This window comes from Eptatretus burgeri, chromosome 10, assembly GCF_056783735.1.
Source record: "Eptatretus burgeri isolate ZD-2024b chromosome 10, Ebu_testis_v1, whole genome shotgun sequence".
Lineage (NCBI taxonomy): Eukaryota > Metazoa > Chordata > Myxini > Myxiniformes > Myxinidae > Eptatretus > Eptatretus burgeri.
In genome coordinates this window covers 23,191,259-23,206,377 of record NC_140970.1, presented here as the reverse complement: position 1 = coordinate 23,206,377, position 15,119 = coordinate 23,191,259, and the positions used below count along the sequence as shown (strand labels likewise).

The following is a 15,119-nucleotide window of genomic DNA, read 5'->3' as shown; positions in this document are numbered from 1 at the left end:
TAGTATTGATAAAATCCAAACCCTATTTATTCACCTTTCTATAATCGATGCGAGAGGAGATTGTAAGCTGCTGCTAACAACACCGATGGTCATCATGAACAGCACAAAGGTAAAACTAACGTGTCTTCCGTCTCTCTTGGATGTGTGTTACAATTGCCGACAGTATTCAATACAGTAACATGCTGTACTGGTTTGTATCCGAGGAGCAATAGGCTACACTATATAGCCTAGGTGTCTAGGTTTGTGTAAGTACGATGTTCGAAAACGAAAACATATATATATATATATATATATATATATATATATATATATACACATATATATTTATATATATATATATATATATATATATACATATACATATATATATATATATATATACATATACATATATATACATACATATACATACATATATATATATATATATATATATATATATATATATATATATATATATATATATATATATATGATGTTCGCACAACGACGACGTCGGTTAACGACGCATTTTTCAGAACGTCACCCCGTCGTTAAGTGGCGCATGACTGTATATCGAAACATGTGGAGTGTGAAGAGTACTCCGCTGATCCACATTGGACACAGTCTACACTAAAGCATCACCTCCAACCCAGAGGCCTCGGCCTGGTGACTCTATCAAACAGCCAAAGATTATATGTCAATTATATTCTCAGGTCATGGTGCCTGGACCGATCACCATCTAATGTGCTGAATAATTCTTCTGCACTTATTTCGTCTCTTCCCTTCATCATCTTAAACATCGTGATCATATCCCCTCGTAACTGCCTCCTTTCTAATGTACAAAGCCCTGTCTCCATCAGCTGCTCCTCATAGCTGAGTCTAGCTAGGCTTGGAATAAAGAAACTGATAAAACTTTGAAGAAAAAGAAGAAGAGGAAGAAGGAGTAGTGAAGGAACGAAGTGATGAGAATGTGTGGTTTTTTCCTTGACATGTATACAAACAATGGCCAGGTACTTGTGTGGTTGTACATCGACCAGTCAGATGACTTTGATGTCAAATTTTGCTTTTGTAAAGATGGTAATTCTGTAATTGATGCTGCCTGGCAATGCCCACCTCCGATCTGGACAAAATCAAGAGCAGTAAATATAATTTTGTCAGGGGACAATTTGTCAGTGACACAAGAGCTACTTCTTGAAATGTATAAATAAAAGATGTTTAATAGTCACAGATAAGGGCAGGCAGATGAAAGAGCTGGCTTAACACCCCACCCCTAAGGGAGTGGTATATTCTATGATGCAACACCTTGCAAGCACAGCATGATTTTGGCATTTTAAGTCCGATCTTATTCTCTCAGAAATCAAAGCCTGATTGAACAACTCAAAGGTAAATATTCCTGTCATTACCTGTCAGGTGCATTTCTTCTTAAAAGCTTTCAATTTATGATGAAATACGACATCACTACAACAAGTAGAAAAACACCGTTAAGCAAATGTAGTAATAAATGGTACAAATCGTACCGATAGTCGGGCTCCAAACGAGACGATAGCCAGTGGCATGAGGAGCAGGAAGCCAGGAGAGACGCACACTAGCGACGGTAACGCTGGACACCTGGAGACGTGAATTTTGCCTTTCACCCTGCTCACCTTCACAAATATAAAGTACATCCATCATGATCACCATGAACACATCCTGCAATCGAGTATGTTAGTCAAGAGTCTATTGATAAACAATAATGTGTGTGTGTGTGTGTGTGTGTGTGTGTGTGTGTGTGTGTGTGTGTGTGTGTGTGTGTGTGTGTGTGTGTGTGTGTGTGTGTGTGTGTGTGTGTGTGTGTGTGTCCATATACGGGTTTCAGGAGATGGAATGGAATCCTCTCAGGTCTCGAAATATCCACCTCCGTTTTGGAAAGAAGGTCACGATTCATGGACTAAGCTGTGAAGTTTGCTTGTTCTGAGGGCTCTGTTTAGGATCATCACCGAGCCCTGGACAGCTTCCAACTGTAGTTTGTTTGTGGTAATATTCCCAGGGATAGTTTTAAAGATCTCCATGAGGTTCTTTTTTTAGATCCTCATGGAGGATCTCTCAGTCTGACTCATGTTGTTGTTCTTCATCTTCTTCTTGTGGACTTTTTTGTTTCACAGCCTACAGTTTTCATCGAAACTTCCTGAAACTTGACATATATATATATATATATATATATATATATATATATATATATATATATATATATATATATATGTAAAAATACCCTGCGCAGACAGTAACCATCTCCGGTTTTGAAAATTCCTCCTAAAAAAAAAATTATGACGTCAAAATATATCCGCTAATGGAAATCGCCTAAAAAATTCTCTCCGAAACTAGGCAAGCTGTTTGAATTTTGTGTGCGGGAATCAAGCCGGGCATTAGCACAGATAATTTATCGCAAACCTGATACATCACAATGACGTCATATTCGTTTTTATGACGTCATCATTAAGAGGACGAGGATCTTAGCTCATTTGAGCTTGTTATCATTCCTGTTGCTCCAGTTATAACTGTGACAATTTTGGCACTCTTCAGCTTCCAAGATCTTTTCACTTCATTTTTGAGATATTCGTTTTCTTGATTTGTGTTTTGTTTGAGCCAAAAGAGCTGGGTATTGACACCTCAGCTAGCAAGACCTTTTCTTTTTGGTACCTCAGCACTATATCCAGTCACAATGTTTTGTTTTCTTTATTCACACTCAATGGGACCATCAGGTCACATGTGAGTGTTATTTCCTTGTTTTCAGTGATTACTTTTGGTTCATGTTTCCATGAGTTTTCTGGGATATTGAATTTTTTGCAGATGTGCCTGTGGATTACTCCACATAGTTTTTTGTGTCTTTGTGTATACAGCTGTTCTGACATGAGTTGTTTTACGATCCCAATGGGAGGTGGCTCGTACTTTCTGATTCGACCATGCAGAACCTACACCTGCCCGATTGACTCAGTCCTGCCATCTTATTAAAGCCATTGGTATAGTGTCTTTCATCTTGGGCATTTATTATGATTTGTTCTCCATCCCAGTTGAGCTGACCTATTCTTAGCAATTCCAATGAGCCTTCATTGTCTACCCTCGACCTTCCCCTCCTCATGGGCGGTAAACTCACTAAAAGCTGATGAGGCCCAGAAAGGCAGATTTGGTGAGAAGATGGCTTTGTGCTACATCAGACACATGCAGCGGGGGTGATGTGGCATCGTGCAAATGAGAACAGCTACAATTAAAGATGAAGATGAAAACCCTGCACCACAACTAGGCCCAACAGCAGAGATGGAAAGGTCAATTTGAGATGATTCTCAACATACAAAACCATTTTGATGCCACAAAACTGGAAAGGGTAAGCCAGCAAGTACCAGGACCACTGATGGTTGAAGCCCCAATCAAGGAAAGCTTAGAAAAGGCTGTTGAAAAATTTAAAATGGGGAAGGCTGGGGGCAACTCTGGCATCATTTCAAAGATGGTGACAGCAGCATGCTGTCATGATGACTTCTTGGACCTGCTTAATTTAATGTACTTCTTGTAGAAGATGAGCAACGTTCTGAAGAAGTTGGCAGATGCTGAACTAATATCCATTCCCAAGAAAGGTGATCTCAGTAAATGTGACAACTGGCAAATTGCTATTCTTGATGTTGTCGGGAAAGTGGTGGAAAGGATGCTGCAGCATAGACACAACAACTGGCTGAAGATGAATTTCCCAAATCTCAATATGGCTATTGGAAAGGAAGAAACGGTGCAGATCAAATAAATGTAGTTTGGCAGATGGTGGATTAGTCATGGGAGAATAGATCCAAGGCATTATTACTATTCATCGACCTTAAGAACGCCAATGATTCTCACTGTATTATCACTGGAAAATAAGCCACTGAGGAAGGCAAAGTCCCTATGTTTGGTAATGGCAATGAAATTGAGATTGTAAATGAGTTTCCATATTATCAGATAAGTGATTATGTCATCAGGAAAGATGAATTCAGACATCGAAAAATGGATTGTACATGCCCCCAGGGCTTTTGGAGCTTTGCACAAGGCAGTCTTCATGGATTTAAGAGTTTTATTGGGAAGACGAAATGTAAGCAAGATCAGACATGTGTCCTGTAAGTGCTTCTCCATGGGTCAGAGTGTTGGATTGCCTTCAGAAAACATCTGAAGAAATTGGACTTCTTCCACAACAGATGCATGACAATGCTAGGTATTTTCAACAGGGAGAAATGGTCTCAACACATAACATCAGACAGTTCGATGACGAAGGGCAATGCAGAGTCAATATCTGACAAAGTAACCAAACGCTGCCAGGAGTGTATAGATCATCTCCCACACATTCCCAATAACCGCTTACCAAAGATGTGTCTGGTTGGCTGGCTGCCTCAGCCTCACACACAAGGTGGACCAAGGAGCATATGAAAAGATGTAGTCCACAAGGATCTGAAGAGGATCAGGGTGCTAGAGGACAAGTGGTATGTAAAAACAATGACATGTAGGGCAAGATGGAGCAAAACCTACTGTACTATTCCAGAGGAAGAATGGGGGAGATAACAACAATGTCAGAGTGCTAAGAGATCACCACATCAAGTGCAATGCCAGCAGTGCCTGCAGACCTTCCGGAGAGACATGTTTTCTTGAAATGTCAGAAACTCATTAGAGAGGAGCATGGAGCCATTCAGCACCCAATATGCCAGAGATGGCTTGCCAGCTGTGGGGGACTCGCAGTCCACTCACATCAATATAGGAGCACTGACTATCAATTTTAGTAATCATACTCTCCAAACGCTCTCCCAATATTCCACCCCCCTCCCAACCGCTCCCCACCTGGGAGGTGTGGCCATGAAACAGCAGCTGCTTAAGAGACAGACAGACAGTAAATACATATACACATAGACATGTGTAATATTTGGCTCACCCTTGTTAACTGCCTCTCTCATATGGATCTCAGAACTAATTTATCTGACCTATTAAGAATGGACCAATTCACTGGAGAATATTTATATGCAAGAAGGAGCACGACTTGATTAGGCAAGAGCATATTTCATTGATATACAGTTGAGGTGAACGAGTGAATCACAATTCAATTTACAAGCCATTTAATTTCATGCACTTACCTACTATAACAGTGCGGGGTCTGATGAATCCAATCTCAGAAATATCTGCAGAGTCACTCTGTCGTGCACGCTCCTGGTCAGTTAAATGATCAGTTACGTTGAAGTTACGAGATCTTTTTCCTGTGAAGAGAGGAATTTAAGCAGAAAATTATAGCTTTGAAATTCGCCTTTTTTTCTTCTTTTTTTTTCACAGATTATTATTTGGGGAAATGGAGGAGCTGTAACATACAGCCAGAGACATGAGACAACTTTGAACTTGATTTCAGACAGAGCCAGTGATCTTGGGGAAAGTAATGTAACTTCTCAGTGCACTATGGGTGACTGCTTTTCTTTCTACTGTAAGTGAGGAAATTAAGGAGAATCCCCCCCCCCCCACCCAACCCCATGGATGCCAACCCACAACATCCATTTGTGCTCTTTCCTCTATATGCTCAGCGTTAAGTGAGGAAGCAGCACTACCATTTTTTAAGGCTTTGATATGAATCGACCAGGATTTCAATCGAGCCACAGACCTCCCAACATATGGGGAGAGTTAAAGCTCACGAAAGCTTACCATTTGGCCTAAACTAGTCTATATGAGGGGCTGAATACTTTTGCAACCATTGCTTTTTTAATTTGTACATGTTTTTTTGCAGGCATTCCTGACATGTAACCTCCTTCAACTATAACAGCGTTTCGGTTGATCTCTTCAGTTTTGAACAAAAAGTTCATTTGGAAAAATTGTTTCCATATCATTCATAATTCATTTAATGCGGCATTATTGGAAGGGGGTGAATACCTTTGCAGGCTGTATTGCTCATCTTTAAACTATCTGGGATAATAAAGAAAAATAACTGCACAATTGATGCGTGAATTAAAAAAAAAATAAAGCAATGCGTTTGGGAAACATTTTGTTTCAGAAATATTGTTATTGAATTTTTTTGAGACTTACGTTTTTTTTCAGCACGAGAAGAAACTTTATGCTGGGCTCTTGCGGTAACGCACAACCGCCGATGAATGGAGTGCATAATGTGGAAAAGGCTGGACAGCTTCTTACGATAAAAAAAGTTCCTCACATGTGAAGCTACCTTCTTTAAATATCCTTTGGTAGCCTTCTGGACCCCTGTAAAAAAAAAAAAAAAAACAAGCATTGATATGCAATTAAACAACAGGTATTTGTTTAAGACTTTCAATGAAAGTAAATGTGTAAAGGCAGCTTAGTGGTTCGGGTGATTGGCTTGGGATCTTTGGGTCCTGTGTTCAAGCCACGTTGGCTGCTGAATTAACAACCAGGTGGGGTTGACTCAGCCAGTCATCCTTCCGAGGTCGGTGAAATGAGTACCAGTGTACTGGTATAGGGACACAGCATCAGCGGCATATTCGTGCCCCAATAAAATGATAGCTACCCGGCAGCCAAGCTGCCATACTCAAGAAGAAGGTATAAAGGCGAGAGTGAATTAAAAAAAAAATCAAAAGGAAGTGGATTTGGAATGGTGGCCCAATTTTGGGGAAGTTGTCTTTCCAAGTGAAGTTGCTTGGAGAGTTATTTCCTCTGCCACCGAAGGTGAAGGAGGTTATGTTTTCACCCCTTTCTGTCTGTTTGTTTGTTTGCATGCAGGATATCTTCAAACGTTGGGGAAGTATCCGGATGAAATTTTGTGGACAGGTTGGATGTGTGACAGTGACGAACTCCTTGGGTTTTGGTGAAGATCCGGATCTGGATCTGGCTACAAGATTTTTAAAGTGATTTTTCACCATTGAGAGATGGGTTTAAAACTATATATAGCACGATATCTCAAAAAGTTGTGGACGGATTTGGCTGAAACTTGGTGGACATGTTGGGCGAGTGACAAGGAAGAATTGATTTGATCTTAGTGAAGATCCGAATCTGTATCTGGATACGAGAATTATTTAATTTGAAAAGTGATTATTCAAGATTGAGAGATGGAGCCAAAAACGATGTAGTACTGTATAGCAAGGTATTTCAAAAATGTATTGGGCCCGATGTGTTCTCGTGGATCAGGCATTACGCGGCGGAGGTATGCGCTCGTCCGAGTGCCCTTCTAGTTGAGGTTGTATTTATGGTGACAGCCAAACCTGGCTATCGATTACAGTTGCTTACAACAATTATTGCCAGTAAAGAAGAAACGAACAGCTGAGATTTTGATGTCTTGGTGAGAGAATGCTGAAAACTTTAAAATATTAAAAGCAAGAAACTCACCTGGGAACCACCTGCTTCTTTGAACTAAACCCAATGCTGCCTCTGCCAACAACTTTAACTTACAAGTTCTTCCTTGGCCTGAACCCAAAAGCACCCCTGCTAAAACTGGCCAGAGAACACAGAGCTTAGCATTCCACCAGGCTAGTAAAATGATCCATACCCAGAGCAATGATGTCAAAGCCCAAGTCTTTGAGCCTTTCCGAGGTGTTGAGAAAAACTTGGCTTGGTTTTCGGTCAATCAGAACCATCAGAATCTCAAAAAGGGAGACAAATGTAAGCAAATAATATCATTAATGATGGACTGTTTTTTGCATTTATTATTATTCTTGAATCCACCTGCTAATGCAAGTAAACATGAAATGCAGAGATCATGGAAACTAGTAAGAACAATCAACCTGTGGAGCCATCGACATAATATTGTTATGTGGAAAGGAGGGGGAGGGAGGGATCCAACGCAAGATTGTGTTAAGACTTTTGTGTGGACAGTGCGATAACATAGGTTACATTTCCCCTTTCAGGATATTTGTCAGAAGTAAGTCGTATTGTATAATGTGCACCGAGGAGGTGCCGACTATAGACAATAAAGTAGCAGAGAGTAAGGTTGTGTGTAAAACCTCTTGCAAGCAAGCGAGTCCAGGTGGAGAACCTGTAGCCTCAGAAAGACACAAATGGCACTGTAAATGAGCTTTATGACACTCAGTGGATGCTTTCAGAGCCCCACAAGCAAGTATGGTGGTTTTAGGAATAGGCGGCCTTATGTGGTGAGGGGAGAGGTCCTGGATGAGGAGAGGGTGCCAGATTGGACGCTGTGGGAAAGCGCCGCCCCATCTAGTGAAGAGTAGCCTAGAGACCAGCTGTGGGTGGTCAAAACGCTGTGGTGAAGCACTGCCCCTGTCTTAGGAAGTGGACAATGGGGACCAGCTGTAGGGGGAGGAGAGGGGGTTGGGGGGGGGAGGTCTGAGACGTAATGAAGACTGTTGTTTGCACATGCATCTCGCTCTCTGTTTCCATCATTTATCAAGAAAGGGCTGTGAGGAGAGTTGGGAGGACATTGCCTTGCTGCCCATTACGCCCCTTCGCCTTCGATGCCCCCCAAGCCGCACCACGACCTTCGTCATCATGCAGCCTCAACCAGCTCGTGCCAGCACAAGTCCTCACATTTTCAGTTCCCCTTCGTTGCGAGAGTCTGTTATTTTGGCAACATTTCCTTAGTGGACGCTGAGCTTAGGATTTAGTTATTTATCCTGTACAGTTTAAACGATTGGGTGTCCCATCATCCCCGTTTGTGTCTGTCGAACAACTTGGTCTGTTCCATCTTATTTATAGCATCTTGTCTACCTGGTATTCTTATGGTAATAAATCATTTTAATTATAAGGAAAATTTCCTCACCTTTTTTCCTCCCACACATTTCACTGCCGGTTTCAGCTTCATTTGGGTGAACTTGGGGTTTTGTAAAAAAAATAATTGGTCTCATCCCAAAGGGGATGCAAGACTATTGCAATGCCCCTGTCTGTCTGTCTGTCTGTCTGTCTGTCTGTCTGTCTGTCTGTCTGTCCACATCTATATATTTTCGCTTTGAAAATGTTTTTCTCTGCAAACGCTTGTTTGATCGATGCAAAACTTTAAACAAAGGACTCCCCATGGAGAGTATTTTATTGTTAACTGTAACATCATAGGTCACATGGTATGGCGGTCATATTGGATTAAAGGGGAAAAAAATTTGACATCATTTTCTCTGAAAGCACTCAATGAAAAAAGAATTAAACTTGGCATATGTCATCAACTCCCCTTGGGGTATATAGGGTGATAATGATCATGTCATCGGTGAAGTGTTATTCCAGCCATAATTGGTTGAATTTAAATTATTTTAAATCTGAAACCAATAAATCACACATTTCTGATCTATGACCAGATGTGAGTAAAGAATTAAATTTATGGCGTTCATAACCCATGCCAAGGAACGATGTCACATAATAGGGTGCATGGATGAGATGGCTCTATGGGCCGTAATAGCAGTGGGCCAAAATAGTGGTGTGTGCAGTTAACGATGGTATTTTTGTTCAGAATGAATGCTCGAGGCGAGACTATGCACTCTGAGTGCCGTTCTAGTTAGTAATGCAGTAATTAAAAAGATAATTTCGGCATTATTTTGGATAGTCTTAGACCATCCGGACAAGACGGTGTATTAATGGACCCTGTCTGATGTGACAGTTATAGGATGGAGGTAAGAAAGGGGGAAAATTGAGAAAAGGAAGCGAATGCTTTAGGATAGTGAAGAGGTTAGGGCAGGGGAGAGTGGGAGGAAATAGAGGTGAAAAAAAATTGGGTTAGGAGGAGATTGACACAAGACAGAGGGAGGGAAAGGACTTGCATTAAGCAAATAGGGCGGGGGTCAAAAAAAATCTGCCATTTTGCAGATTAAATATCGAGATAACTCCTTATTATGGCAGATTAGTCCATGGGCCCAGGCATATATCGGTACCATCTGGGAAACCAAACTTTAGGGATACTAAGTTATTGGTAGGGACTATATGATTATTTCAATGTGATAACTGTTCCAGAAGAGCAGCTTAGTGTATGTATTTTGCATTTTTACCATTTTACCATTCTGAGATATTGACGTTTTGGGGGAAAATCACACAATGGACTATTGACACACCCCATGAAGGTAATATCATTCAATAACAGCTCAGGATATCCAGATTTGTTTGCCTTTTCGCTTTCATTATGCGGAGGGTGGGTACATTCCAGAGATAATAACCACCAATAAGCTGTCAGTCTGAAATGGTTATCACATCAAAATATGATATATATATATTTATATATATATATATATATATATATATATATACATATATATATACATATATACATACATATATATATATATATATATATATATCGTTGCGGATTCGCGCCCGCCGGCGTGCTGACGGCCACGTAACTCGAATCGCGGAACGTCGCCCACCGGACGGACAATCCAGTCGTGACCCTCTCGGACTAACGCCGGGAACCAGTCACGGGTGGACCTTTCGGTCTCACCGCGATCGTGCCAATCGGCCCCCACGTGGGATAGGGTTGCTCGCCAAATTCGACCTACCTAAGTACCCACACGGAGGGTAGACCGGGCGATCGCACCTCGCCGCAGGTCGACTTCGGACACGGGCCACTTAAGCGACCCGTTCCGTACTATCGGGATAACCGAGCGGTGTTATTCGTCGGCCTCGACGGTTCGATGAATTATCTGGCGTCTTAGCCCACGACCAACCCTTTACGTGAAGCAAGATGGGGATTCAATGAAAGAAATGACGAAGCGAAGCGGGAAAACAGTTCAACAATAAGCACATTTATTTCGCGATGAACGGAAAGCACACATATACAATTCCACCAAAAGCACATGTAAAAGAAGAAGACAAAAAGCAAATGCAACAATGCAGATCTATCCGACTACCGGGCACTCGGCAACACTTATACAATTTTACTTCACAGACGGCGCCGACAACACATATTCCCAAAGCAAAAGAAAAGAGAACCACCCTCCAGGATGAGGGGGGTAGGCGGGCCTGGGGCCGAGACCGTGTCGGGCCGACCCGTCTGATGATGAGACGCGAAGTGGCGGTGGTGCCTCAACTCCGCGGGCCTCGCGGACAGTGTCTGGTAGGGGGTGGGAAGGGGGCCCCCTTTTGTCGCACTATCTCAGCGCGGGGGGAAACAGGAGGGGGTTGCTGATGCTCGGGGAAAGGAGGATTTCACAAAATCTCGGGTCCCGCGACGAGCGTCTCCACCACGACCTCGGTCGCTCCGCCGGCCTCTCCTTCCGCAGTTCCCCGAATCCGACGTGAGCACCCCCTCAACCGCCTTCGCCGCCGCCGCCTCTCCACAGCTTCGTCCTCTTCACTCCGACTCTTGACTCGTCCCAACTCTTCACTGGCTCCGCGAACTCCCAACTGCCAACTGCCAACTGCGAACTGCCAACTGCGAACTCCAACTGCGAACTCCTACTTCTGACGAACGCAGTCGTTTTTTATAAGCCCCGTGGCTTCGCTCTTTCATCTTTGACCCTCTGCCTCCGACCTTTCACCTCTCTAACTGGCTCCCCATTGGCCCGAGGAAAAGTGGGCGTGAATGCTTTTTGATCCATGAATTTGCATATAGCGACCGCCCTCCAACGCCCTGGAGGCGGGGCCACATCGCCCCTCGCTCACCGATTGGACGGAACAAAAGTGGGCGTGAGTCGTTTTTGATCCGTTTTTCTGCGGAAAGTCCGTGATGTTTTTGAACACGCTGCTCGGTGCGCGCCCCGCACGAGTCCAGCATCGGTGCCTACGAGTGGCGCGAGATGACGGTGATGCGATGGTGGCGAGTTGTGACGGTAAAGGTCGTGGCGGTTGTGGTGAAGCGGCATTGTGGTTGGTGGTTGTTGTTGTGAAACGGCGTTGTGGTTGGTGGTTGTTGTTGTGATGGCTGTTGAGACGTGGTTGGTGGTGGTAATAATGGCGGCTGGTCCAAAATAAAGATAGTAAAAGAAAAACGGCTATCCTGAAGAGTCGCAGCCCGCATGAATGACATTTATTCCCTCTAGACAACGGGTTTGGGCCTAACTACACATATACTTACCGAGATATCTCACCTAAGGGACCTGAATGGTGGTTTGCGAATTTGGTAACCACAACAATATATATATATATATATATATATATATATATATATATATATATATATATATATATATATATATATATATATATATATATATACATATATATACATATATACATACACCAATTCAAAAATCATAACTCAGATTGGTTTCCTTAGATGGTACCGACAAGTGGAATTTCTGGCCTGGGCCCATGGACTAAGATGAGCTCCTTGTGAGCCAATGGCCATCCATATCTAGTGCCCAACTATGTCTGCGGACATCCTCCTGCAGTTAGGTTACATGTTTTTTTAGGAGTTTGGTGGCAGGATTTACACTCCAGCCACCGTAAAATGCTTCACTCTCCAAAACACAAGAAAAATGCAAAGAAAATTGAAAACCCACTACGTGGGAGTACCTCCTGTGCAGCTGCACTCCGCGGGGCAGCTCACTGGATGACGGGATTGGGGCAAAGCCTTTGTGACCCCACTCTTTGATGAAAGGAGGAAACCCACGGGGCAACCTTCCCAGGTCAGATTGCGAAAGTGTGTGTCGGGATGGAGCTATGGTGTCATCCACCAGACGGTGGTCTCCTTGAGTTAATCTGAGGTGGTCCCTTGGGGTGGGTGCCTGGAAAGTCCAATCCCTAAGAGAGGATGATCACCTGTCTCTGTTGTCATCTGAGCTCAAGCATTTGGACATCAGTATTGCAGCACTCTCTGAGGTTTGGAGACCAGCGAGATCATGGCGGGTGGTTCCACCTACTATTGTTTTAGTTGCTCTGATGGTTACAATGCCCAAGAAGTTGCTGAAGCTGTGTCCAATAAACTGACTACAATGATAATTGAGGTAACACTGGTCAACGAGTGTATTATGACACGAAAGATTCGTCACTCCTTGGGGGGTCGTTTCCCCAGTCTATTTTTATACTCTGACTAAAGCGAGTGATCTCAACATGAAAGATGCATTCTACAGTATGCCACGCTCGAGTCCGTGGTTGATCAGTGCCCCAGGCGAGATACTCTTCTCGTCTTCGGGATTTCAATGCATTGACTGGAACTGATAGGGATTGTTATGGATATGTGTTGGTCCCCATGGGTCTGGAACAGGGAACCAGAATAGCACGAACTTCCTTGACTTTGCAAGAAGTCCTGGACTTAGGGTGGCTGGTAAATGGTTTCAGCGCCCAGAGGCTCATCGCAGCATTTGGTATTCCAACGCTGGTGGTGTTGAAAAGGAGATTGACCATGTGCTCGTTGATGGTCACTCGAGGATGATGCAGAACTGCAGGTTCAACCAGAGTGCTCAGTTCCTCAATACTGACCACAGGCTTGGTGTAGCAACTCTGAAGTTACAGCTTCAATCTGGGAGAATGGTACCATCCCAGCATAGGCTGGATGTTGGCAAGCTCAAGGATGAGAGGGGAGCTGAGGAGTTTGCAAATAGGCTGAGTAGGGATTTGGGTGGTCTGGGTGATTTGGGGAATCCTGAAGAGTTGTGGAGTGCCTTCAAGACCACCGTCCTTGATGTTGCAGGTCAATGTCTTGGAACTCACTGCAGGGAGGAGATGAAATTTATCTCTCAAGGTACACTGGATACCATTGATCAGATTCGTAGGGCCAGGCTTAAAGGCAGAGCTGAGCTGTTAGCGAGTTTGGGTGTAAAACTGTACGTGCGCTGAGGATGGACAAGGATGCCTATGTGAGAGAAATCTGTGAGGGGGACAAGCATCACCTGTGGTCAAGTGATTCTCATCCTGCTGACAGTGGAATTCACACATTGCGTTCCTACAAGCCTGTCCCTCAGTGTACTGCAGGGAGAACGCAGTGTGGTGTGCTCTTGAGAGGGGAGTCCAAAGGGAAGGCCCGCCTGGCCAGTTACTTTGAGCAGCTGTACCAGGCTGATCCACTAGCTGTTGAGTTGGATGTCAGGAGTGTAAACTATCCCTACTGTTGACCTTCCAATCAACTGCGATGCACCTTCATTTGTGGAATAATAGGCTGTGGTGAACCAGTTGAAATGGGGTAAAGCTCCAGGGATCTGTGGTATCCATGCTGAACTTCTCAAGGCTGGTGGAAATGTTGTACTCATGTAATCGCATACAGTTCTGTGCTCTGCCTCGAACACAGGCATCACCAACCTGATTGGAAGAGGGGCCTTTTTGTCCCTCTCTGAAAAGCTAAGGGTGATCACCAGGACTGCAACAACTACCAAGGGGTGACACTGCTCTTAGTGCAGGGCAAGGTCTTTGCTCAGATAATTCTTGATAGGGTTCACTGGCATCTGCTTGAGCACCAGTGCCCAGAGCAGTCAGGCTTTACACCAAAGAGGTCAATGATTGACCGTATCCTTTCCCTTTGGGTCCTCACCGAATGCAGCAATAGTTTCAGCAGGGACTCCTTGCAGCCTATGTTGATCATTGCAAAGCAATTGCTTCAGTGAATCGGTTGCCCTCTGGAGGATTCTTGGTCTTCGTGGGGTGCCACGAAAACTGATCAATCTGATGTCTGAACAATACTCTGGTACTGAGTGCTGTGAGATGTGGTCATGCCATCTCAGACTTATTTCCAGTTGTTACTGGAGTTTGTTAGGGGTGTGTACTGGCCCCCACACTTTTCAGGGCTTGCATGGACTGGATTCTAGGGAGGATGTCGGAGAGATCAAGTTGCGGTGCATCGTTTGGGAATGCCAAGATCTCTTCTTCTTCTTCTTCTTCTTCTTCTTCTTCTTCTTCTTCTTCTTCTTCTTCTTCTTCTTCTTCTTCTTCCGGCTGCTCCCGTTAGGGGTCGCCACAGCGGATCATCCAAATGATCCGCATAGTGATTTGGCACATGTTTTACACCGGATGCCCTTCCTGACGCAACCCTGGTCGCCTCTTACGACACAGGGATCTGGTACACCTATTTTAACCGGGGTATAAACCGGCCCAGTACACTGGTACTCATTTCGCCGACCTTGGAAGGATTACAGGCTGAGTCAACCCCTTGGTGTTATACGACTTGGTATATACATATATACACATACATACATACCTATACATGTATACATATACATATATATATATATATATATATATATATATATATATATATATATAATTGCCAAGATGCCAAGATCTCTGACCTTGATTTCGCAGATGATACAGTCACCTTTGCAGAGACTCTGGATATCCTTTTTGGGGGC

General features: G+C 43.6%; 1 protein-coding gene across 2 annotated transcripts in view; it reads right to left on the bottom strand.

Annotated features, from left to right (window-relative positions):
• LOC147018083 (uncharacterized) overlaps positions 1-15,119 on the bottom strand; it is a 357,617-nt gene that overhangs the window by 302,822 nt on the left and 39,676 nt on the right. For both annotated transcript variants that reach the window (XR_015062269.1, XM_085897420.1), the window contains exons 7-10: positions 7,457-7,550; positions 6,028-6,198; positions 5,097-5,216; positions 1,500-1,625 (exon numbers count right to left, since the gene is read on the bottom strand). Coding sequence is in view for 1 of the 2 variants with exons in the window: in XM_085897420.1 (XP_085753546.1) it covers positions 1,500-1,625; positions 5,097-5,216; positions 6,028-6,198; positions 7,457-7,550 (511 nt within the window). In the remaining variant the exon portion in view is untranslated. The remainder of the gene's footprint in view (positions 1-1,499; positions 1,626-5,096; positions 5,217-6,027; positions 6,199-7,456; positions 7,551-15,119) is intronic.